This window comes from Schistocerca piceifrons, chromosome X, assembly GCF_021461385.2.
Source record: "Schistocerca piceifrons isolate TAMUIC-IGC-003096 chromosome X, iqSchPice1.1, whole genome shotgun sequence".
Taxonomy (NCBI): Eukaryota; Metazoa; Arthropoda; class Insecta; order Orthoptera; family Acrididae; genus Schistocerca; species Schistocerca piceifrons.
This window is the reverse complement of record NC_060149.1, coordinates 729,612,467-729,635,510: the sequence shown is the minus strand read 5'-3', so window position 1 is coordinate 729,635,510 and position 23,044 is coordinate 729,612,467. Positions and strand designations below refer to the sequence as shown.

The window sequence follows — 23,044 nt, the reverse complement described above, 5'->3', positions numbered from 1 at the left end:
GCCAGTGGTGCAGGATGACTCGAGGTGTTGTACTGAGTTCATTGTTAGTGCCCGAACGGAAGATGTAGTGTGATGTGAGCACGACGTCCTTGGCGCACGACACAGTCTTCTCTTTCTGCGCTCAGTCTTGGTCGACTATAACCTTAACTACATGTGTGATTTTCCTCACTTTCTCGTTCTTTCCAAGACTAGGCCACTGGCGCGTCTCGACGTTCCACATACCAGGATATTGCACACTTCGACCAGCTAGACAGCTAGCCACGTGCATACCAACAATGATATCCAGTTGAAATTCTATCGAAGAATGGAAGGCTTCTTTTCAGTTACTTGTGGACCAGACTGACGTTGCAACAAGGCACCCCTGGAGTTGAAAAGCTGCTGAAAGAGTAAAAAGAAAGAAGTCGCCAGGTGCAAATGGAATCCCAGTTTAGTTTAACGGATACTGTTCGGCATTGACCACATACTTCGCTTGCATACATCGCGCATATCACGCCCAGCGGCAAGTCCCAAGCGCTGGTGATTCTCGTATATACGAGGGTAAGTCAATTACTATCCACAATTTAATTACATTTTTGTTTATTTTGCTAGTACTATCGTTTTTCGTTGATGACACATGCTTTGTTTATTTGTTGTTGTATCTTTGCAATCTTCAAGCTACTAGGTTAGTTTCGTTATCGCTGCTGTGCTGTTAATCATGGCTGCTCCGCTGTGTATTTGCACCAAAGAAGAGCAACGTTCAGTGATCCGTTTTTTGTGGTCGGAAGGAGTATCAGGGGCCGAAATTCGTCGAAGACTTTCGGTGCAGTACGGGAACAGTATTTTGTGACAACGGAGTGTCTACGAATGGACTGAAAAATTCCGAAATGTTCGCACAAGTGTTACGCACGATGGAGCCGGACGACCGTTTACCGCCACAAATTAAGAAATCATTGAACGTTGACGTAAATGATTCTCTTAAACAGACGATTAACTATTGACGAAATGGCACATCGTCTGCAAATTAGTCACAGTTCTGCCTGCGAAATCATCCACAACAGACTTGGGTTTCATAAAGTTTGTGCAAGATGGGTCCAAAAACAACTCACACAGTTGTATAAACAAACGCGCTTGGACATCGGCAAAAAACATTTGGATCGCTATGGTAACGACGGGGACAACTTCTTACACAGGATCATTACTGGTGACGAAACATGGATTCATCATTATGAGCCGGAGAGTAAACGGCAGAGTATGGAATGGAAACATCCAAATTCGCCGTGCAAGAAAAAGTTCAAGACCCAACCGTCCGCAGGAAAACTGATGCTTACGATTTTTTTGGACGCACAAGATCCAGCATAGGATCATTATGGGGACAGGGGCACAACAATAAACAGCGTACGTTACAGTGATATGCTTACTGCCAGGCTAAAGCCTGCAATTCGAAGCAAGCACCGAGGATTGCTGTCAAAAGGTGTTTTGTTGTTGCACGACAATGGCCGTCCGCATACTGTGCCCACACTGCTGAAACGCTCCAGAAATTCAAATTTGAAGTACTGGATCCATATAGCCCCGATCTTGTCCCTTCTGACTATCACTAGTTTGGTCCACTCAAACAGGCATTAAGCGGCCGTCGATTTGCCTCGGACAAAGCAGTGAAAGAAGCGGTGCATTCCTGGCTCGTAGCTCAACCGAGAACCTTCTTTTATGAAGACATCAGGAAGCTTGTACAACTATGGACCAAGTGCGTTGAAACGCAAGGAGACTATGTCGAAAAATGATGATCTTGTAAGTTTCCTATATGTTTACAATAAAATTTTATAATTACTTTGCGGATAACAATTGACTCACCCTCGTAAGAAGTGCGAAAGAAAGGACCGGCAAAATTAGAGAATAATATCCGTACCACCGTAACATCGGTTTGCTGCAGAATTTTTGAGCATATTCTACGTTCGAATATAATAAATTTCCTTGAGACAGAAAAACTTAGGTCCACGGATTTACAAAGCATAGCTCTCGCGAAACTCAGCTTGCCCTTTTCTCGCACCATAGTCTCCGAAGCATGGACGAAGGGCAATGGGAAGTTTCCTTCCATCATCATAGATTTCCAGAAAGTATTTGACTCTGTGCTACACTGCAGACTGCTAACAAAGTTCCGAGCATATGCAAAACATTTTCAGACATTTGGGTGGCTGGAAGACTTCTTGCCGGCCGGTGTGGCCGAGCGGTTCTAGGCGCAGCAGTCTGGAACCGCACGACCGTTACGGCCGCAGGTTCGAATCCTGCCTCGGGAACGGATGTGTGTGATGTCCTTAGGTTAGTTAGGTTTAAGTAGTTCTAAGTTCTAGGGGACTGGTGACCTCAGAAGTTAAGTCCCATAGTGCTCAGAGCCATTTGAAGACTTCTTAATTAATACAACCCAACGCGTTGCCCTGGGACGGTGATGTCTTGGACAGAATTAGCATGTGGCGTGATGAATGGCAGCCTTCTCTAAATATTCAAAAACTTAAACTAAGGCAGACGAGTAGGAAAAACTGTCCCATAATTTTCGAACACGGTCACGTTGATTAAATACCTAGGCTTAACCATGAACAGCGATATGAAACAGAACGAACATGTAACGTCGGTTGTAGAAAAGGCGAACGGTTGACATCTGTTTATTGGGAGAACTCTAGGAAAACGCAGCTCATCTATAAAGGAGACGGCATACAGAACACTTTTGTGACTCACTCTTGAGCAGTGCTTGGAATCATCACCAGATCGGATTAAAGGAAGACCTCGAACCAATTCAGAGGCGTACTGCTAGACTTATTACCGGTAGGTTCTGTCAGTGCGGAAGTATTGTGGAAATACTATGTGAATTCAGTTGGGAATCCCTGAAAAGAAAGACAATGTTCTACCTCACAAAACCCTCTTGAGAAAGTTAAGAGGGCAGAACGATCCTACTGCCGCCAAAGTACCGGGTGATCAAAAAGTCAGTATAAATTTGAAAACTTAATAAACCACGGAATAATGTAGGTAGAGAGGTAAAAATTGACACACATGCTTGGAATAACATGGGGTTTTATTAGAACAAAGAATAAAACAAAGTATTGCTAGACGCGTGAAAGATCTTTTGCGCGCGTCGTTTGGTGATGATCGTGTGCTCAGCCGCCACTTTCGTCATGCTTGGCTTCCCAGGTCCCCAGACCTCAGTCCGTGCGATTATTGGCTTTGGGGTTACCTGAAGTCGCAAGTGTATCGTGATCGACCGACATCTCTAGGGATGGTGAAAGACAACATCCGACGCCAATGCCTCACCGTAACTCCGGACATGCTTTACAGTGCTGTTCACAACATTATTCCTCGACTACAGCTATTGTTGAGGAATGATGGTGGACATGTTGAGCATTTCCTGTAAAGAACATCATCCTTGCTATGTCTTACTTTGTTATACTAATTATTGTTATTCTGATCAGATGAAGCACCATCTGTCTGTCATTTTTTGGACGTTTGTATTTTTTTGGTTCTAACAACACCCCACGTCATTCCAAGCATGTGTGTCAATTTGTACCTCTCTATCTACATTATTCCGTGATTTATTCAGTTTTCAAACTTATACTGACTTTTTGATGACCCGGTACATCCCGCGTAAGTACTGCGAAGACAAGGTAAGGCATGACTAGTACGAAAGCTTAGAGAGAGGCGTTTTCCGTCGTTCAATATGTGACTGTAGCAGGAAAGAGAATTACTAGCAATACTACAAGGTACCCTCCACCACGCACCGCCACGTGGCCTGCGTAGTATGTGCGTAGATGTATAGGTGTCGAATGCATGTGTGTCTAGTGCTAGTAACCTCGCTTTTCACAAGCAAGCAGCATTCTCCGCTGTTCTCCATAGCGCTCACCAACCATCCATCTATCATGGCACTAAGCCATTATAAAGGGTTTTACAGTTGTTTTTCTCTTCAGTTTACAAAATAATAGGTGAAGGAAGAATTTATTTAGATAGATAAACGTAAGAAGTTTTATTCTTTCCTCTTAGCTATGAATATACACTACTGGCCATTAAAATTATACACCAAGAAGAAATGCAGATGATAAACGGGTATTCATTGGACAAATATATTATACTAGAAATGACATGTGATTACATTTTCACGCAATTTGGGTGCACAGATCCTGAGAAATCAGTACCCAGAACAATCACCTCTGGCCGTAATAACGGCCTTGATACGCCTGGGCATTGAGTCAAACATAGCTTGGATGGCGTGAACAGGTACAGCTGCCCATGCAGCTTCAACACGATACCACAGTTCATCAAGAGTAGTGACTGGCGTATTGTGATGAGCCAGTTGTTCGGCCACCATTGACCAGACGTTTTCAATTGGTGAGAGATCTGGAGAATTTGCTGGCCAGGGCAGCAGTCGAACATTTTCGGTATCCAGAAAGGCCCGTACAGGACCTGCAACGTGCGGTCGTGCATTATCCTGCTGAAATGTAGAGTTTCGCAGGGATCGAATGAAGGGTAGAGCCACGGGTCGTACCACATCTGAAATGTAACGTCCACTGTTCAAAGTGCCTTCAATGCGAACAAGAGGTGACCGAAACGTGTAACCAATGGCACCCCATACCATCACGCCGGGTGATACGCCAGTATGGCGATGACGAATACACGCTTCCAATGTGCGTTCACTGCGATGTCGCCGAACACGGATGCGACCATCATGATACTGTAAACAGAACATGGATTCATCCGAAAAAATGACGTTTGGCCATTCGTGCACCCAGGTTCGTCGTTGAGTACACCATCGCAGGCGCTCCTGTCTGTGATGCAGCGTCAAGGGTAACCGCAGCAATGGTCTCCGAGCTGATAGTCCATGCTGCTACAATCGTCGTCGAACTGTTCGTGCAGATGGTTGTCTTGCAAACGTCCCCATCTGTTGACTCAGGGATCGCGACGTCGCTGCACGATCCGTTACAGCAATGCGGATAAGATGCCTGTCATCTCGACTGCTAGTGATACGAGGCCGTTGGGATCCAGCACGGCGTCCCGTATTACGCTCCTGAACCAACCGAGTCCATATTCTGGTAACAGTCATTGGATCTCGACAAATGCGAACAGCAATGTCGCGATACGATAAACCGCAATCGCGATAGGCTACAATCCGACCTTTATCAAAGTCGGAAACGTGATGGTACGCATTTCTCCTCCTTACACCAGGCATCACAACAACGTTTCACTAGGAATCGCCGGTCAACTGCTGTTTGTGTATGACAAATCGGTTGGAAACTTTCCTCATGTCAGCACGTTGTAGGTGTCGCCACCGGCGCCAACCTTGTGTGAATGCTCTGAAAATGTAACCATTTGCATATCACAGCATCTTCTTCCTGACGGTTCGCGTCTGTAGCACGTCATCTTCGTGTTGTAGCAATTTTAATGGCCAGTAGTGTAGTTTATTTAGTTATTTTCCAGACAGCTGCAGCAACGATTTATAATTTTCTTTAAATATAGCACTATTTTTTATATCATTTAGGTGACGGAATTAAACAAATTTAAATAAAATTTATGTCGATTTAATTAGGAAACTAGAAACGTTCAAAGTTTTAGGAGTATATGCAGCATGCTGTACATATTTGGCTGTGTTCAGATGAGCTTTCTGTTGGTGGGAATCTTAATTTAAGTTCAAGCCCGTTTTCCTAGAAGAAACAATTGGATTCGCCTTCCGTACGATATTTGGACGCGATGTAAAGTTACTGATGTCGCTGAGTGACAAGTCTCCTCGATGCGCTGTTTGAAGTCATCTGGTGTTGTGGGTTCGGTGACATTAACATGATTCTTTAGATAGTCCCACAAAATGAAATCCACTGGTGTCAAATTGGCCGGCCATGCGTCCCATTCCTGAGGATTTGGTTTAACTAAATCAGTTACATGTTGGGGAAAAAATGTGCTATTTTAAAACATATATCTAGTGCTGTAACACTCTGGAAAACAATTAATAAAATGATGTTCAAACTCTGCAGAAAGAGTTTACGTGTCTAAATAAATATTCCTTTCACTTGTTATTTTGTTGGCTGCAGAGGAAGACGCTTCACACGACGTGCCCTTTATGCAGTTGTTAGGCCAGATAACATGGTCACGTGTTGGCAACGCAATGCATTCTGATCGCCGTTCAAGCTTCAAGCTAACACAAATTGTTGCATATTTAAACATTTACGTACTCGCTAATAGTATGGCCGTGCCTGAAATTGCATCTGTTTTGCAGATCTTCCACACACTTACTTCGTGGATGAAGGCCACATACGGAAAAATGATGAATAATGTACCTCGACCTTCAACGGGACTACAGCAGCAATTACTGCACATCTCAATTAAAAAGAAAAAACTGTCTGGCACAGCTGTGTCGAGAATAATTCACTAGAACCTTATATTCAACCTTGCTGATATTATAATGAGTTGGTAGAGACTGGTGTACAGTGACTTCTCATGCCTAGAATTCACAGTCATGTAGGATTTTTAAATGGTCTCTTTTGACGGTAAAATCTACTAATGCAATTTCGGCCGTATGACCGTTATCACGTGGGGTTCTGTGAAACACATTTTTTCTGGAAGCAGCTTGGTTTTATTCACCATATTATTCCCCACTCTTTTGGCTACAAAACCACATTTTTCAAGATAATCTTCGTTCAATGCGACGGCCTTACGCCGCCTTATGGGAAGGACTGTGTTCCCGCGTGCTACCACTCTTCTCGTCGATGTCGGAACTAACGTCTTACTGCATCAGTAACCTCCCCTTCATCCATGTATTGCTTCCCGTAGGGCGTAGAGTGTATCCTTCATTGGTCCAAATAGAGGGAGGTCGAAAGGTGACAGGCGGTATGGTGCCACTCCACGGATTGCCGTTTTGTTTACGGTTTGGAGTGATGTACTCGTGTTGCATCGCCTGTGACAATGTTCGACAAAAAATTGTCACGCTCAGCCTCGAGAAGCGCAACCAATTCCGTACAGATGATCCTTCGTTGCATTTGGTGGTCTTCTGTTACGCGGCGAGGAACCCGTCGGGCAGCGCGCCTTTGAGTACACGAACTGATCGACAAGTGTATCATCACTAACAACAAAGACGTCCAGCTGTGCAGCGTGGTGTTTGATTGCGATCAGTTGATCACCTCGAATGAGTGTGTCCTCAAATTCTAATATTACAGGAATTACAGCTTTGTGTAAACGGTCTTCGCGCGGGAGATCGGACAGGTTTGCTTGACTTTGTTGAGAGGATAACAGACACTTCGTCCAACGACTCACCGAGATTTTGTTCACTGTTTGGTCTCCGCAGGCATGCTGCAAGCGCGTATGAATATTTGCTGTGCTCTGGTTTTCCGCTAAAAGAAACTCAGTGACAGTTCTCTGCTGGGAACGCACATCCGTTGCAGACACCATTTCGATGGTTACACATAGCTCCGCAACCTATTTACATTTCATGAAACTATAGAGGCTGAAGGGGGAATATCCGCAATGTCCCACAGCAAATTCCGCATTTTTCCAAAGAAATCTGCTGAGAAAAAATTAGTTGCTTTACTTATTGAATGCCCCTCGTACAAACACTGAGCGTACAAACCTGCATTTGCATCATGTCATGCATATGGCAGTTACATATTTTATTATGTAGCTGCTATATGCTTGGAACGAGACTATAGAAAACTATTGCTGTAGCTGAAGTCAATGAAGACGGGTTTCTTGGACTTTGGTATACTTTTCAGTCATTAGCTGAGTCCTTAAATTAACAGGCATCTTCATTAACCATTCCAACTCAGTAGGAAGGCAAATGAACGTGTACGCTCAGAATATTTCTCACAGATTTCAGATCTTGTTTTCCTGCTGTTGAGTTGCTGTTGTGAGGAATACCTCGGCAGATCGGTAATTTATATTGCGTTCTCGATTTGTTTCAGATCCCGGAGGTCATCTGGAGCCCCCGGCAATGCTACACCACAGCCACGCAATTTGGCTCCTGGAGGTAAGATTCATCTCTTATTTGTGACTGCTTCGCCATAAGTGACTATTCTACTTTTCTATTGGTTTTGCTGTGTTCCAATTGCATAGTTGACGTTCACTGATGAAAACGGAGCCCTTACGAGGTCTGACGCGAGTATAACATTTCATCCAAATGGAATCTGTCTGCACTCAGCAAAAGTGATACAAGATTTGCGACTATTTTTAAACGCTCTGAAAACTGAAATAATATGAAACAAAAAACGCAAAAATAGTAACCACTCAATGTCTACAAGATTCACTGGCGCTGACCACCTGTACAAGCGTTCTTTCTCTATTTAAGGGCAACCTATTTTCTTCGGTTACAAGAGATTGTAAGGGAAACGTTTAAAGATGAATTTCCTAGTGAATAACACATTTATTTGGGCAGGCTTGAAACTAGAGGCAAATATGTCAGCTCAAGAGTCTTATATGGGAGAAGAGTATGAAATTCGTAAATATTGTACCCTGTACCCATACGAGACTCCAAAACTGACTGTATCCTTGTAGTTTCTAACAAGTTCCGGTCGTATATTACCCAGTGATCCTGTCGATATACTTTTAAAATATAGCAGTGCAAGACATGAAATTGGGCGAAAGTGCTACCTTCGATTAGTGACATTTGGTAACCTGCTGTCATGATAGGGTGACTCGAACGATGAAACTGTGTTCATTCAATAAATCTCGCTCTATTGGTGACTAGAATATGCGTCCATTTAGAAAGAAACATATAGTAGTCATTTACAATTATTGATTACACTATGACTGAAGACAGTTAGCTAACTGTTCAAAGTTCTTATCATAGTCGCGGTCGAGTATTAAATTAAGATACTGTATCAGATCTGAGACTATTTCAAACGTAACTAAAGAGGTGTCAACCATCAGATCTAAATATGCCAAGCTATACGTCATAGTACTGAGAGACTAGTTTTTGTTGTCATAGAATTTGCAGTACTCGTAGTGGGGAAGGGAAGAGGGCACGTAAGAGTCTATATTTAGTTCCAGACGACTGTAACGCAGGACGTAAGTTCTTGATTAAGTGGAGTACTACAGGTCCATACCCTAAGGTAACCAACATATCAGAGAAACTATGTTCCAATTTTTTCTGAAAAATATGAATTATATGGAGACCAAAGCAGTTTCCTGAACCCGAATGTACCTCAAACTATAAATTTAAGCAAATAGTTTTATGTTAGGTAAACTAGGTTGGAAAGAAAAGCCAACTACTTAAATACTTATTGGAAATCTCAGAATGTTTTTTTCTTATTTATTTATCAACCGCAAACATTACTCTGTGTTATGCACGATAGATTTGTTTTTGTTGTTCGGGATACCAGAAGGATCTCTTAGCAAACGTTAAGTGTTTCATAGCTATGAAGTTAGTAATGTTAAATAAGGTTTTTAGTAGCTTTCATATTTAGCTTGTCCTCCTTGGCACACTGTGGCTCTACTGATGCATGAAACTGAGCGGATGAAACCAGAGTATGAAAATCCCCTTAGGAACACGGCATTCGCACATAATTGTACAGGTCACTTAATTTGCCGATGTTCTACAGTTCCTCTAACTATAAGTATCAGTGTATCAATCAGTTCCTTATCAGTTTAGTTAAATGTTCCAGAAACAATTTATATAAAGTACGTTAATGCTCCAAAATGACTTACTTAAGATAATTTATAATTTTCGTAGGCATTGCTGCCCATTTGGAGGTTAATATGAACAGTGGCGAAAAAGGCTTCGCTTTAATTACAGAAGTATTTTACTCTTGTAAACAATGTAAGCACGGGGACAGAAAATTGGTCACATCACAAGACATGACGCTAATACTGTGTATCATCACTTCTGTCATTGATAACGACCTAAACTGAGTAAGGAAGAAAGTCGACAAGATTCTTTACATATGCCATATCCCGCTGAAGACACTCATTGATGATTGGATCCCACTGAGCTCTCTGACTGCTGCGTTTAACTAGTTTTTCCGAATAGTTTCCATGGGCTTAAGATTAGCGTAGCTTAGCTGGCCAGTCTAGCAGTAAGAGGATACTGATAGTGAGTCAAACGAGGAAAGCAGGCGTGCAGTCCTGTGACAATGGCTGTTGTCTTGGAGACGGGAGTGTCTACAGCACACACATCATGAGGATGTGTAATAAGGGGCAACGTTTGGGCGACGATAATGTTGAAATCAACATCCCCGTTCGTGTACACGTTACCCGGTGGTTGGCCGAAAAACAGCCCAGAAACATCACAGCACCAGCTCCAACCGGAACTACACCCTCCGTACATCAATGTTGAACCTATTTAGTGAAGAAATAGCTGTATAAGTTTTTTACAGAGATTAATATCGAGTTGTTTCACAGAAAACGTTACTAATTATTTTAAGAAGCTTATTAACTTTTCTTCTGTTGCTGTATTTACCTTCAGCTGACTACAGTACTCGTATAAGCTGCAAAATGTTTCATCTGTTTGGATAGGAAGAAGAATAGAGGCGTTGGTGCACTCTATGTGGGATCACTCGTAGCCTTAAGCTGTATCAGCGTCGAAAGAGGATTGAAGATGTAAATAAGGACGACCAGACCGGAACTGAACTCGACTCACGAATACAAATCACGTCTCTCGTTGGGGATATAACAATGTAATCTAACTAAACAAAATCTAATAACGATTTTTATCACGCTACAATCAAGACTACAACGAGGAAACCGAACACAGTGCGCATGGTTATTTAGTGGACGTTAGCAATACAAAGGCCATAACCAGTTGATAACCCAGCCTTTCTTCAGAACATTAAGTTATATACTGGAACAAAGTTCCGCAACAGGTAAATACTGTTCTGCAAGCATTCACCATCTCGACACACGCCTATTTGAGACCCACATCATGAACAGTGACCCATCATCTATAAAATTTTCTTACACTGCCCCATAATATTTCCACTGTATCACTAGCAGGTATTAGTCGACCACAATATTACTGCATCTGTGAGTGAGGATGCTTGGTTCGGCTTATCGTGAGTTATCACGAGAACGTGTTCAACCACTTGATATTATATGCACAACCGTCCTGAGAGCATTCACAGTACGATGCGTTTCCTTTATTCACCACAAGAATTGTTTATAGCAATGTCGCAGCGTGTTCCCGATAACGGCCACAGGAGACCAAGCGCGGTAATATCGTGGTGTGGTAGCAACGCGTTTGCAGTGTTGATACTGTGCGTTTACCCTCATCCTCAAATACATCGCTTCAAAGAACACAGAATCTGTTCAAGGGGATGTCAAATGTCACGAGGCAATATAACGTTTCTGTGATCAAGTGTAGCTTGTCGTTGCGAGTATAATTGACGGCAGTAACCAGAAAACGGCGACAGTTACATCCAATATGATTACATGTGTTAATCACTTGTTTAATTTATTGTCTAAATATTTTGATTCACAGTGTTCAATGGAAGCTGTTCAGCAAAGAGCCTGAAGTTAGTTACCACTCTTTACTGTATTGTGGGTGAGCACTCTGTCGTTTTCAAGGCTCAGATGCTTGTTATTTTACCCACGGACAGGAGCAATACTACATTTTCGTTGGAAAGCAGGAATGTGTTCAAAATGCTGTATTTACTGTCTGATCTCCTGAAGAAAAATTTCTGGTCACCGCAGGCTATAAAGTGTCTTGTCTCTTATTTTGCTGTCTCCCTAGATTACGTGGCCTTCAGAAAATCCCCAAGAAAGGGATTCCTCTTAGGCCTATGCAATGAATACAGCATACAATCAAGTTTTCATTGGTATTTTTAGTTGAAAAATAGTAATATCTTAACTGTGTGGTGGGATTTTTCCGAGGCAGCTCTGAAAGGAGGTTTATCGACGGTTGTCGCTGTAACTCCGGTTGTAGTTACTTGAAACATGAAATTAACATATCACCCTGATCGTTACAGATGTAATTTTAGTTCGTCGTACGGATTTTCAAAAAACAAAAATTGACGAAATTATAGATATTTTATTCGAAAAAAATGGGCGTTATTGAACCCATCTTTTTTGGCCGAAGAAATACTAAATATGAAGATAAAAAAATCGGCTTCGATGAACTGAAGAGAACTCAGTTTGCTTCAAGCGAGACCAAAAGTTATTAAAATCAGATGGAAATTGTAGTGTGGACGACAACAACCATGCCGAAAAACATGGTTCTGAGAAAAAGGCGTTTAAAGTTTGACGAGTATTTATCACAGAAAAGGGACCAAGCTTAAAACTTACGGGATATCATCGATGCCTAGTCCATAATAACTATCGCCTCAGTTAGTGGGTATCAGCTTTCTGCTACTTCGACCTGCTAAGCCCAAATTTTCGTCCTCAAAACCCATTTTGTTGCTGAGCGCATCGCTGCTGGCGACTCTGTCTTCACAGAATCGGCGGATTTCATCGCCGATTTTGATTTGAAGGGCATTTGCCACATGTAATAATGCAGTATGGGCTACATTCAAAAGACATAGGGCCAAGTTTGAAGGAATATTGACAATTTGGCTTCGGTTGGATCTTTGGGAGCGTATCTCCAAATGAGGCTATTGAAACTTTCGTTCACATTTTGAGTGAAACCGCCCAAACAACGCTCCAGCAAATCAGGTGTACTCAAATCGGTAAAAATAAGGGTGATGGCATCGATAACGACTTGCAACCGTTTCTCTAACGCCGAAGGGTGCCATGCACGCCCAGCTTCAAACGCCCACAGAATCGTTACTTTTTGGATTTCGCGCATAATGTTTTGGGGAATAATTCTTCAATGTATATACATTGAAATTCCGTAATAAAAAAATTTCCGGTTTTTTCACCCTTACCCTGTCATTCCCCCTTAAGAAATAGGCGTAGTTGTTATATCGAGTAAAGGAATTACGTTTGAATGACCCTGATATTTTAGTAACTTTTGATGTGGCCTCTCTCTTCACTCTCGTTCTTCCAACTGATTCGCTATGATTAATTAAGATTACGATTGGTGTTGAATGAACGAACCTATTTCGACTTGTTTTGACTTCGACTTACCTATTTAATGATCAGTTTTATGAGCAAATCGATGGAGTTGAGATACGGAGCGCTTTGTCACCTATTACTGCCAAACTGTTTTTGCAAGATTTCGAAAAACGAGTCCTAGAGACGGCGCCGTTGAAATCTGTGAGGCCTTTTGCAAAATTTTAACAACCTTTTAGAACAGCTAAATTCAATTTACCCAAAAATTCGCTTCACTTTGGAGGTGGCAAAAGGTGGCTGCCTTCACTTCCTTGATATGTTGGTCAGAAGGAGGGTTGAGGGTACGTTGGGCCATGCCATTTCTAGAAAGGCAATTCCCTCTGGCTTGTATCTTTAGGCTGACGGTTGACATCGTTTTGCTCAACCTGAGGGTTCGCTTCGTACGTTGGTTCATATGGCCCACGTCATCCCAGACACTGAGCGTCCGTGAGCCGAGTTGTCTCACCTCGAAAAACCTTTAGCCAGAATATTTACAGTGAGAGAGAGATCAGACGCACGATCCGCTATCGAACAACCCTGAGTCTGGTGAGTGATGAAAATTGTCACCGAAGTTAACGACCTTTTTTTTCCTTACGCACCCATCATTTCCACGGGGATGGGAAGTGTGGTTTTCGACCACCATCTAACATTAGGGCTCTTTCGCGGTCTGTAAAGAACGATCGTGATTTGTGTAAGACCGATGTCTACCTATCCATTGTACAAGGGACGTTCAGTAAGTGATGCAACACATCTTTTTTTTCTCTGCCAATTTCGGTTGAATAAATTGTGGAACATCGTGGAATATTTCCGCTTCAGACCCTATGCTTTCACGAAGTTCCGATAGTTGGCAGCGTTATACGTAGCCTTCAAAATAGCGTCTTTAACGGTGGTGCGTTCCAAGCACAGAGCTGTCACCAGTGTGTTGCAGATTATCGTATGCACTTGCAGAATGTGTACGGTGCCCTGGCACTGCAGAAAAACGCACTGAGTTGTTGGGCAAGGCGTCTGTCATCATCGCAACAAGGTCGCGCAAACCTGTCCGATCCCTCCCGTGCCGGCTGGCCGCACACAGTGTGACTCCAGCAGTGTTGAAAGGACGGATTACAATCAAACAGCTGCATGACAACACAAGCCTGTGCACCCGAGAGGAGCTCAGAAAGACTTCATTGGTCCCTTCTTCGTCATGCACCCTACAGCCCAGATCTCGCACTTTCTGCCTTCCACCTGTTACGACCAATGAAGGATGCAATCTACGGGAAGCAGTACGTGTATGATGGGGAGGTTATTGACGCATCAAGACGTTGGCTCCGGCGTCGACTAGTAGATTGGTACCATGCCGGCATACAGGCCCTCCCAGTAAGATAGCGTAAGACCCTCACATTGGATGGAGATGATGTTGAAAATAGGCTTTTGTACCCAAAAGAGTCGGGAATAAAGTGGTGTACTGGAATTCAAAATACAATCTGTGGTGTCAACGCAAGACACCACACTTGCTAGGTGGTAGCCTTTAAATCGGCCGCGGTCCGGTAGTATACGTCGGACCCGCGTGTCGCCACTGTCTGTGATTGCAGACCGAGCGCCGCCACACGGCAGGTCTAGAGAGACTTCCTAGCACTCGCCCCAGTTGTACAGCCGACTTTGCTAGCGATGGTTCACTGACAAATTACGCTCTCATTTGCCGAGACGATAGTTAGCATAGCCTTCAGCTACGTCATTTGCTATGACCTAGCATGGCGCCATTATCATTTGCTATTTGTCTTGTGATGCATGTACCGTCAGACCGATGTTTACCAATTATGGATTAAAGTTAAGTATTCCAGAAGCTACGTACTTTTTTTACTAGACTCAACTCCTTTAACTGTTCCAGACCTCACGCCAGCCTGCGTGAGCTTAAACGCGTGCCTTTCGGCTACCTCATAGTGGCTTGGCTGTCTTGCCAAGTCACAACACAATCAACCTGCTTTCAGAAAAATGTGTTGCATTACTTGTTAAACGACCCTAGCAGTTGTTGCATTTCGTACATTGATCATACCATTAGGACCGAGGTGGATCGGTGTATTAAACGTAAGCATTACACACGCTTACAACAGCCGAGCAAATCTGCTGATGCTGAACACTGCCTTGGTAGTGGTGATCCTATTGAATATAACAACACGGAGGTTCTGGCGTGCGCTTCCAGCTGTTGGGGTAGTGTTACTAAGGCAGCCGTTGAGATGAAATTAGCGAGTGACCTTTTACACAGCGATGGAGGATTTTGCTTAAAATCTGCTTTGAATCCTTCTCTCTTCCTGGTCAAACAACAGAGGATCAGAGTTAATACTAAATCACGTGCTGGTAAATAATACTAACTGTTGATAACTTCTGGCATTGGGCACCTTTTGTGTGTGTGTGTGTGTGTGTGTGTGTGTGTGTGTGTGTGTGCGATGGCTACTGTGGTTTTAAATTTTCTTGTACAGCGTCCTCGTGTTGGATTTGTGCCATGGAAATGTGAAAGTGTCGAAATGTGGGCGGTTGTCGAAGATGGCTCCCCTGAGGGTGATTGACAGGTGCCCAGTTGAAATATAGTGGAATATACCGGGTGATCGAAGAGTCAGTATAAATGTGAAAACTTAATAAACCACGGAATAATGTAGATAGAGAGGTAAAAATTGACACACATGCTTGGAATGAAATGGGGTTTTATCAGAACCAAAAATAAAACGAAGTATTGCTAGACGCGTGAAAGGTCTCTTGCGCGCGTCGTTTGGTGGTGATCGTGTGCTCAGCCGCCACTTTCGTCATGCTTGACCTCCCAGGTCTCCAGACCTCAGTCCGTGCGATTATTGGCTTTGGGGTTACCTGGAGTCGCAAGTGTATCGTGATCGACCGACATCTCTAGGGATGCTGAAAGACAACATCCGACACCAATGCCTCACCATAACTCCGGACATGCTTTACAGTGCCGTTCACAACATTGTTCCTCGACCACAGCAATTGTTGAGGAATGATGGTGGACATATTGAGCATTTCCTGTAAAGAACATCATCTTTGCTTTGTCTTACTTTGTTATGCTAATTATTGCTATTCTGATCACATGAAGCGCCATCTGTCGGTCATTTTTTGGACGTTTGTATTTTTTTGCTTCTAATAAAACCCCATGTCATTCCAAGTATGTGTGTCAATTTGTACCTCTCTATCTACATTATTCCGTGATTTATTCAGTTTTCAAATTTATACTGAATTTTTGATCACCCGGTATATAGAACGACGACCGGCTGCAAGCCCGAAACTTATTAGAACTTTGAATATCGTTCTTTCTCACTGACGCACTGTTCATACCGTATTCTCTACTTCAGTTATACGTTCACGATCACCGTTTAACAAGTAGCAGGAGATTTTCACAGTTAATTCTTATGGTACAGTTCACTGGTCAAACGCGTGGTTCGATCAACACGGCGGAAGAGATGTATACGAATATGTTATACCACACGCAAACTGTCTTATATGGTGCACTTAAAAATGTATCGTTAGCACTACTACGCGGCACATACGAACACGCACAGCCAAACAACCTTTCTACCGCTTAAACAAACTCCGCGACGTGGTCTTAGGAGCAAGCCATGCTTCTCCATCTCTCTACTTGGGGAATCCCAGCGCTCTTGATTTACGCAATTATCCCACCGATCAAGAAACTGCCGACGCTAACGGCGTTCTATAGATAGTAGCACGCAACGATATGCAACTTACATTCCCCACAAAAGTGTGGAAATTTAGAAAAAGAACCCTGCGGGTGATCCAGAAAGAAGAGAAATAATTTGAATGATGACAGAAAAGAACTCGAACGTGTCTTACATACTTGGCTCTCCTTCTCACTGAAAAATATAAACTGCACTTTATGTAATATTGGGAGTTTGTTTTAGAAAATATATTACAAAAATTTTCTTAACGTCTAAAGGCCTCCAGCGCAGCTGCACAAGAAAAACTCAAAAACTAGAAATCGCGGCATGTACAAAACATCACAATAAAAGAACAAAGAAAAGGTAATGTGTACTACAAATCTACCTTGGGTAGTCAGGACGTGAACAACAGCGATGAAGTATGAAAAGAAATCTCACAACGCTGTAGTGCGCAGTTTGTATTGGTGAAAGAAATATTATGTATGAAAAGTTACATAGGATACCGCAGTTCGGCCGTCTGCATGCAACCGTTCACAGCTTACAGAACCTTTGGCAAACGTTAAGACCAGCATTTCTAGAGGCGGCGCGAACTCTCCCCTCTGAGAGTTCCCGCTTTACAGCTTTGTGTGGCAGGTTTTCTTGTCACGCTGCCGCTTTCTTGTGCTGCTTCTTAGTCGCTACCACAGAGATATCTCCAGAGGTGTTCGGAGCTTTTGTTACGAAAATCCCTGCGTGGCATTTTGCGCTGAGCAGAGGGCAGGCCACACGTGGAATACGGCGACCTTCTCAGAGAGGAGGCCAGCGAAGGGCACGTGCTCTCTCCATGCTTCCAACTATGATTACAACCCTGCTTCGAGAAATACGCCTGTGAGATGTACGAAAATTGCAGAGGTACAAGCCAGTCGTAGGTTATACTAGTGGAGACTGAATAGCGAACACACGAAAGTGTTAGCATTGCATAAACATATACATGATTTTTTAGCGTTGTATTGGTTTTCCAGTGACCCCATTCGAGCATCTCCAAATTTACGAATCTTAAACATATATAGAGTATCCCTCATAAAGAGTCACAGGCGCATTTCTCTGGTGTTTCGGCGGATATCTGAAATTTCCTTTTTGCTGTATGTAGCTGGAGTCACTCCAAACAAATTAAGCTCATCACATCTTTCATACGACACCCAGTATGAACAGAAAGTGTAGATCTGTTTCTCGTTACGAATAAAATGATTTTTAAAGCAGAATTTTACGTGTCCATTGTATAGAGTGGTCCCAAATTAGTCTAATGCGAAATTCGTTTTATTGATATGTATTAATAGCGACGTTAAAACACGCAGAATAACCAGTACTACAGCAGCGGCTGAGTAGCGTCGTGAGCCGAGCTGACTGCAATCGACATGCTTCTGCGCTGCTTTGTGGCTGTTGGAGTACTGGTTATTCTCAGTATTTAATTACCCTCTTAATACATATCGATAAAACGAAATCGCACTAGACTAATTTGGGACTGTTCTATGTAATGGACACGTAAAATTCCGCTTTAAAAATCATTTTGTTCACAAAGAGGAAAAAACTGACGCTTTCCGTCGACCTCGGGTGTCGCATAAAATAGTTGATGAGTCACATTTATTTGAGGTGACCAGAACTACAGGTCACAAAAAGGAAATAGCAGATATTTGCCGAAACACCAGAGAAAATGCATCTGATGACTCTTAGAAGGGACACCTGATACATTATTACGATAGGGTGTACATACGTAACTACGTGATCACAGTCAGATTTCAGCATTAAAATCTTTGTTTCGTACCTCATAAATGTCTCTTATATACTTATTTTCGCTATGGTTGAGGTAGAATTTAACGTTATAAAAAACCTTCTGATATTAGCACTACCTATTTTATAAAGAAACAAAGAAATAAACATGTTTTTGATATCGCCTAAATTTCAGCTGCCGTTTTTGAGGGCTGACGTTCCTTAGCTGACGTGTCCCTACGTTATGCGCGGGCATTGTGATTTACATCTTTCTCTTTGTTGCACTGGGAGAGATAAAATGGTATATGTTGATGCTATGAACGTGTTGTGTGAATCGACTGTGTTTAAACATCTTGTACGTTGTAAGGACGAGGAATTGCCGTCCACGCCTGAGGTCACGGTAGCGAGGTCTTGTTGGTATCATTAATACTCGTATTATCATGGCATAGTATCTTTTTTGTGGTGCGCTCAACTGTGAGGGCATCAGCGCCCAGACAGTCACAATTTTTACACAGTCCAATTTCTTTCACAGTCCAATCTAGCAACTGTCACGGATGATGATGATGATGATGATGATGATGATGATAATGATGATGAAGTCAACACGAACACCCAGTCCCCGGGCAGAGAAAATCCCCAACCTGGGCGGGAATCGAATCCGGGACCTCGTGATCCAGAGGCAGCAACGCTAGCCACTAGACCACGAACTGCGGACGTTCATGTGGAGGAAGCTGTGTAAGATAGCAAAGAAAAACACAAACATCATCCATCTCATTGCCTGCTATGTTGGTACGTGGGATACAGATAGTGTATTTAATTTGTTCAAGTGTCATACACTTATGGACAATATGTCCTCGAAAAATATTTCAGGAACTTTCATAGTTTCCGTTACAGTCCAGTCCTGTAACCGCGCGTAGGGATAACATAGGGTTGTCTGATGTAACGTATAGCGATGTGTTTGTGCTACGAACGGAAAGGAGAGAATGCAACTCGGTGCTGGTACATTGGCCCACTTCTCTACAATATCTCGAAAGGAGCTGACGTCGGGATGTGAAGATCGAATCACCCTCGACAGTTTCACATGCCCTCACTCCATAAGACACTGTAGAGGGGTTTTGGATTTGGAGCCAAGCTGTACACCACTAACACTCCATCTCTTGCAGGCCAAGTGCCAGCGATGACAAATTGTTCCATCACCAGGATTCGGATCGTGCTCCTTCAAGACGAGCGCCACCGGACACGTGTTCCTACGCAGTCTCGGCTACGGAATCGAAACCTCTTCAGAATCCGTAGCAAAAACTGTTTTTCTACAGCACGTATGTGGGTAGAAATGTTCGTTCCTCATTTTCCGTTAGTGTAAATTCGAAGAACATGTTATGAGGAATGCGAGGCTAGATGGAGGAGAAACATGAATTAAAATAGCTGGAATAAATGTAAACAACCTCAGTTACACGGATGATACGATCCAGTTGGCAAAAAGTGAAGAAGAATTGAGAACACTCTTGCTGAAGGGGAAAGACGAAAGTGAAAAGGCCGGTCTTAGCCTGAATGTGAAGAAAATGAAAATTATGGCAACTACACCTGTAAGTAGGCTGTTTATGTTTTCTCTATGTAAGTAGGCTGTTTATGTTTTCTCTATGTAAGTAGGCTGTTTAGGTTTTTTATTGGTAACGCCACCTCTGTATGACAATCAATGGCTGTGCTGTGGGCAGTCTGTGTCTGCTTTGCATTGTTGTAATACTCGCCATTGTAGTGTTAGGCAGCTGGCTGTGAACAGCGCGTAGCGTTGCGCAGTTGGAGGTGAGCCGCCAGCAGTGGTGGATGTGGGGAGAGAGATGGCGGAGTTTTGCAATTTGTCATGAACTGATATATATATTATGACTTGTGATGATATTAAGGTAAATACATTGTTTGTTCTCTATTAATATCTTTCATTTGCTAACTATCCCTATCAGTAGTTAGTGCCTTTAGTAGTTTGAATCTTTTATTTAGCTGGCAGTAGTGGCGCTTGCTGTATTGCAGTAGCTTGAGCAGCGAAGGTTTTTGTGAGGTAAGTGATTTGTGAAAGGTATAGTTTAATCATATGGCGACCCTGCCAGGATTCGAACCTGGAATCTTCTGATTTTTTCTTGTAGTTTGTGTATTTAGTGTAGCTTTTGTTTATTGCTAGCGCGTAATTGTAGAGAGAATTTCCTTTGTAGTTGCAGTCTTTCATTGTTGTATAGTAAAACAGTTGTGGCATGCATGTAGATTTGCACCAAGTATTTCGCAGCTGCGATTGCAATTAACTAGATATTATTTTCAGTGCTATGTTAATGTGTTCTTTTATTTTTGATCTTCAAATTGTGTTTTTCTGTGTTGTCGTGTGAAATACTGTGACAATAATGGCGTGTGAAAAACGTAACACTAGGCTCCAAACTAAACTGAGAAATAATAGTGATGACGAGCGTAGCTTATCAGCGCCGCCGAGTAATGAATTTACTAATGTTCAAAGTAGTAATTTGGTAACTGTGCACAGGGAAATGGAGCGGGCGTCAAACAATGGCGTGGACAGTGAAACAATTAGTGAAGAGAGAAGTATTATCGATCGACCGGTCGGCAATAGCTCGCCTCAGGAAGCCGAAATGACACGACACGATCTCGCAAATACTGTAGATTCAGGTTTTGGATCCTCACCGTTTTCTCAAATAAGTCAAGACACATTTTCTGCTTGTCAAAATGTGAATGTTTCCGGTGTAAATTCACTGCCGAAAAGCACTGAGGAACATGTTTCAGACACCAATGCATTGTTATTACAATTAATACAACAAATGGGACAGACACAGCAAAAGCTTCAAAAGTTAGACACAGTGGAACAAAATCTTAAAAAGTTAGACACAATGGAACAACACCAGAGACAAACACAGCAACAGTTAGACACAGTGGAACAAAATCTCAAAAAGTTAGACACAATGGAACAAAATCTTCAAAAGTTAGACACCACACTTGAACAAACACGTGAAGATTTAACTAGTGAGTTACATAACATTGAATCGAAATGTCAAAAAGTCTGTAATGACGTAAAAACACAAATTTGTGAGCATTTTCAACCTATTTTTTCGCGGCATGAAAATGCATTACAGAATCACGAAGCAGCCATAAAAGAACTGCAAGCCATTGTTCATGAAAATCATGAGACCTTGTGGGCTAAAATTGACTCAGTTGCATCTACCGATTCGGTTACGCAACTTGCAAAAACTCAGGAAAACTTAAAGGACACAGTAGATACTCTGAAACTTGGTTCAGAAAAACACACTGAGGAAATGTGTTCACTATCGGAGAAAGTAGCCGAACTTTCGGATCAGGTCACTAACTTATCTACAAAGGTAGATGATGATCTGAATGACACAAGACCTGTAGCCTTCACTGACACTGAAGAGTGCGAACAAATTAGGAAATTCAAACAAAATCAGAATCAGATTAATACGCAACACCAAAGAGAAATCCGGGAAGTACAAGATCAGCTGACACAGTTAATACAAGAATTACGTATTTCAGAGGATACTCGTGCCCCAGCTTGGGAAGAGGGACTTAGAAACACGGAAAGCCGCAAAATAATAACACAGGGCATTTCAGAAGTTATGAAAGAAATTGGCAATGTGCACCGAATTTTGAGATGGAACGGCCGACACGACCTAACAATGACCGATATGCGACTCGCCGACATGATGATTTTGACTATAAGCTGTTCATTACTACACGTAAATTCAAAACGTTTAAGAATTCTGCCAACGACATTCATCCACAAGCGTGGCTCCATCAATTCTCTCATTGTTTCCCTCCCAACTGGTCATTGGAGCACAGGTTAGAATTTATGTGTGGCTACTTAGAGAATGAACCAGCTGTAAGAATGCGATCGGTCATTCACGATTGCCACAGTGAAGGAGAATTTTACCATGCCTTCCTCTCAGCATATTGGTCTCAAGCCACACAAGACCGGGTAAAACATGGTATCATAATGATGAAACATTTCGAACAATCTGAATTTTCCAGTCTTGTGAAATATTTTGAAGACATGTTGCACAAGAATCAATACCTGTCAAACCCATACAGCCCCTCAGAACTCATCCGCATTTGCTTAATCAAACTGCCTAAACATTTACGACATATTATTTTAGCAGGACGTTGCAAAGACGACATTGAAGCTTTTCAGGGACTGTTACAAGAATTAGAAATTGACACTGACAATCGCGGAACGCGAAACCAGGAACACAACAATTACAGGTCACATCCGTCGCAAATGCGCGATGAAAGAAGTAATAACTGGACACGACAAGGCTATTCTCACAACACAAATCGTGACCAAAATAGACACCACCCGTATGACAACCGTTGGCAGAGTAGTAATAACTACAGGGAAAGATCACCTCTCCGCAATAATGACTATCACAGAGACAATCAGAGAAGCAGACAATATGGGAACCAAAACAATTATTATCAAGGGAGACAGAATAACTTTAGACGCAACGGTCCAGCGCGCAGTTTCGATTCAGGGAGAAATTCTCCACCACGTGACCGACAAGAAAGAAACTATGGCATCTACCGACATGACGACAGACGATATGATCGTAACGACAGACCTGAATTGCATCAGAACTGGCGGGATTTAAACAGGGCAGGGCCCTCTCGAGGAGGTGAATTTGTAGAAG

The 23,044-nt window shown here is 42.6% G+C and overlaps 1 protein-coding gene across 3 annotated transcripts in view; it reads left to right on the top strand.

Moving 5' to 3' along the window:
* The window catches only part of LOC124721085 (cAMP-specific 3',5'-cyclic phosphodiesterase), an 836,067-nt gene that overhangs the window by 484,382 nt on the left and 328,641 nt on the right, over nt 1–23,044 (top strand). For all 3 annotated transcript variants that reach the window (XM_047245894.1, XM_047245893.1, XM_047245895.1), the window contains one exon: nt 7,899–7,963. In XM_047245894.1, coding sequence (XP_047101850.1) covers nt 7,899–7,963 — 65 coding nt within the window. The remainder of the gene's footprint in view (nt 1–7,898; nt 7,964–23,044) is intronic.